The following is a 1,992-nucleotide window of genomic DNA, read 5'->3' on the forward strand; positions in this document are numbered from 1 at the left end:
GGAGCCAGTGATGACAAACATAATTTTTCTGACACCTCGTATGAGAGCTGCACCGTGGCTCCTGATTCTAGCTCTAATCTGAGGCTCCCAGCTACACCACATTATACATGTGTCCACCATGTACTGCGATGATGCGTTTGTGAAGCCATCTGTCACGTTAACATGCTGTCATATACACTCATCTGTTCTCTTGCAGATGATCAAAAAGGATCTGAAGAAATACTCAAAGATCTTTGAGCAGAAGGATCGTCTGAGCCAGTCCAAGGCTTCTAAGGTTTGACCTGTTTATATATTTATATTTTAACTTATCTTTGGGAGAGTTTGTTGGAAATGCTTTTCCCAATTTTTCATGTGCTGTCCCCCACCTCTTCCATCAGCATTGGATAGGCCCCTTTTTATTGTCCTGTTAATTTGCAAGTTAATCATCTCCTGTATCTCTTTAAAGAAATTTAAAGCGTTTTGCTAACTTTTATATTGACTCTATAGTATAATTCACTGAGGCTGCTAACACTTTACATGCTTTCATGGTAATACAAGCTGTGTGTTCACACTGAAATGTAAGCTTTGTGGGTTATGATGCTGAACTCTGCTCTGTGTGAGTAGGATCTGGTGGACAAGCGGAGGGCAATGATGGAAGACTACCGACGGTACAGGGAGGAGGCGCTGAAGATTTATCAAGAACAGAAGAGCATTCGCCTCGAGCTCAGAGGAGGTGGGACCTCTCACTGTTATCTCACTCACTGTTAACTTGCCTTTGAGGCTTTTTCTTAAGAGTGCTGAAATTTTTGTGTCATGTAGGAGTGGGCACAGATGAGCCGGACAGCAATGTGGACGACTGGGAGGAAGAGACCATTGAGTTTTTTATCAACGAAGAAATCATTCCCATTGGAGATCTGTAGTCCCCTACGCAGGTAACACACTGCACAGGTTGTTGTGGAGTCTTGTCAGCTATTTGTCTTGCACCCTTTGATTTCACTGTGGAGATGTGTTCATATTTTAAACATCCGGCTATAAAACTTTACATTAGTCCACATAATACGGCTGCATATAAATTAGGGGATGCATGTTGTCTTCAGTTTTAATCTGAAGTGGCGAACAGAAAAATTAATGCCATTCCCGCATGCTCATACAGTCAGCAGCATCTTCATCACCCTCCCTTTTGCTCACAGTCTCACTCTGCATTTCCGCTCTTGTCTTCCCCTTCAGTCCATCCGTTTTTGTGTGGAAGGAGGAGAGAGGAGCTACGTCATTGATTGGAGAAGGACGACGACCACGCTGTGAATCTTGGGGCTTCATCTCAGGCCGCAACGTTCAACTCATCATCAAAGTGCGCCTTACGGATCAGCAGCTTCATCGAGAGACAAAAGAGAATACTTTGTATTGCCTAATTTCTCTTTGTCTCTCAGCATCATCTTCCCCATTTTTTTTTCCTCTGTGGACTTTGATATTCAGCAAAACTGCCTCCTACTCTGTTCATTAGTTGGAGTCTCAGTGTCTAATCTCAAACTCCATCCTGTTTTGGACCTTCCTCAACCCCCCCTGGGGATTTATTTTGAACTAGCCTCACCATGCTAGTCTGTTGTTACAGGGCAGCACAGAGTGCCATACCATTCAGGGGTGGAGGTGTTGTGAATAAACAAGTAGCCTTGTTAATAAATGTGCTGATGTGGCGCTATAGTGGCCTGTATCCTCCTCCTTTCAGACTAGGCTTTCACACAGGGAGGGGGCGCGCAGTGGGAAAACCTTTAAATAAACAAACAGAATACCACCTGACTCTGTCTCACGGTTTGGTTATTATTAGAGTGAGTCCATTCAAATATGGATTGGTCACATGATTGCATGTGATATCAGAAAGCTAACAGAAAATTAACCTGCATCAGTCTGGAGCAGTGTTTACACAGTAAATATGCCAAAACTGCTGCGGGCTTGATAAAATAATTCAAAGATGTACATGGCCGTTGTCGTTCACTGATGTCTAATAAAATATTACTG

The 1,992-nt window shown here is 43.2% G+C and overlaps 1 protein-coding gene across 1 annotated transcript in view; it reads left to right on the forward strand.

Annotated features, from left to right (window-relative positions):
- The window catches only part of eif3ba (eukaryotic translation initiation factor 3, subunit Ba), a 6,439-nt gene extending 4,666 nt beyond the window's left edge, over positions 1 to 1,773 (forward strand). Inside the window, exons 14-18 of the mRNA XM_005747004.1 lie at positions 46 to 49; positions 92 to 274; positions 604 to 712; positions 799 to 911; positions 1,207 to 1,773. Coding sequence (XP_005747061.1) covers positions 46 to 49; positions 92 to 274; positions 604 to 712; positions 799 to 899 — 397 coding nt within the window. The 3' untranslated portion in view covers positions 900 to 911; positions 1,207 to 1,773. The remainder of the gene's footprint in view (positions 1 to 45; positions 50 to 91; positions 275 to 603; positions 713 to 798; positions 912 to 1,206) is intronic.
- Positions 1,774 to 1,992: the final 219 nt, after the last annotated feature.

This window comes from Pundamilia nyererei, unplaced genomic scaffold (genome assembly GCF_000239375.1).
Source record: "Pundamilia nyererei isolate P.nyererei 1_Seehausen unplaced genomic scaffold, PunNye1.0 scaffold00186, whole genome shotgun sequence".
NCBI classification, from domain to species: domain Eukaryota; kingdom Metazoa; phylum Chordata; class Actinopteri; order Cichliformes; family Cichlidae; genus Pundamilia; species Pundamilia nyererei.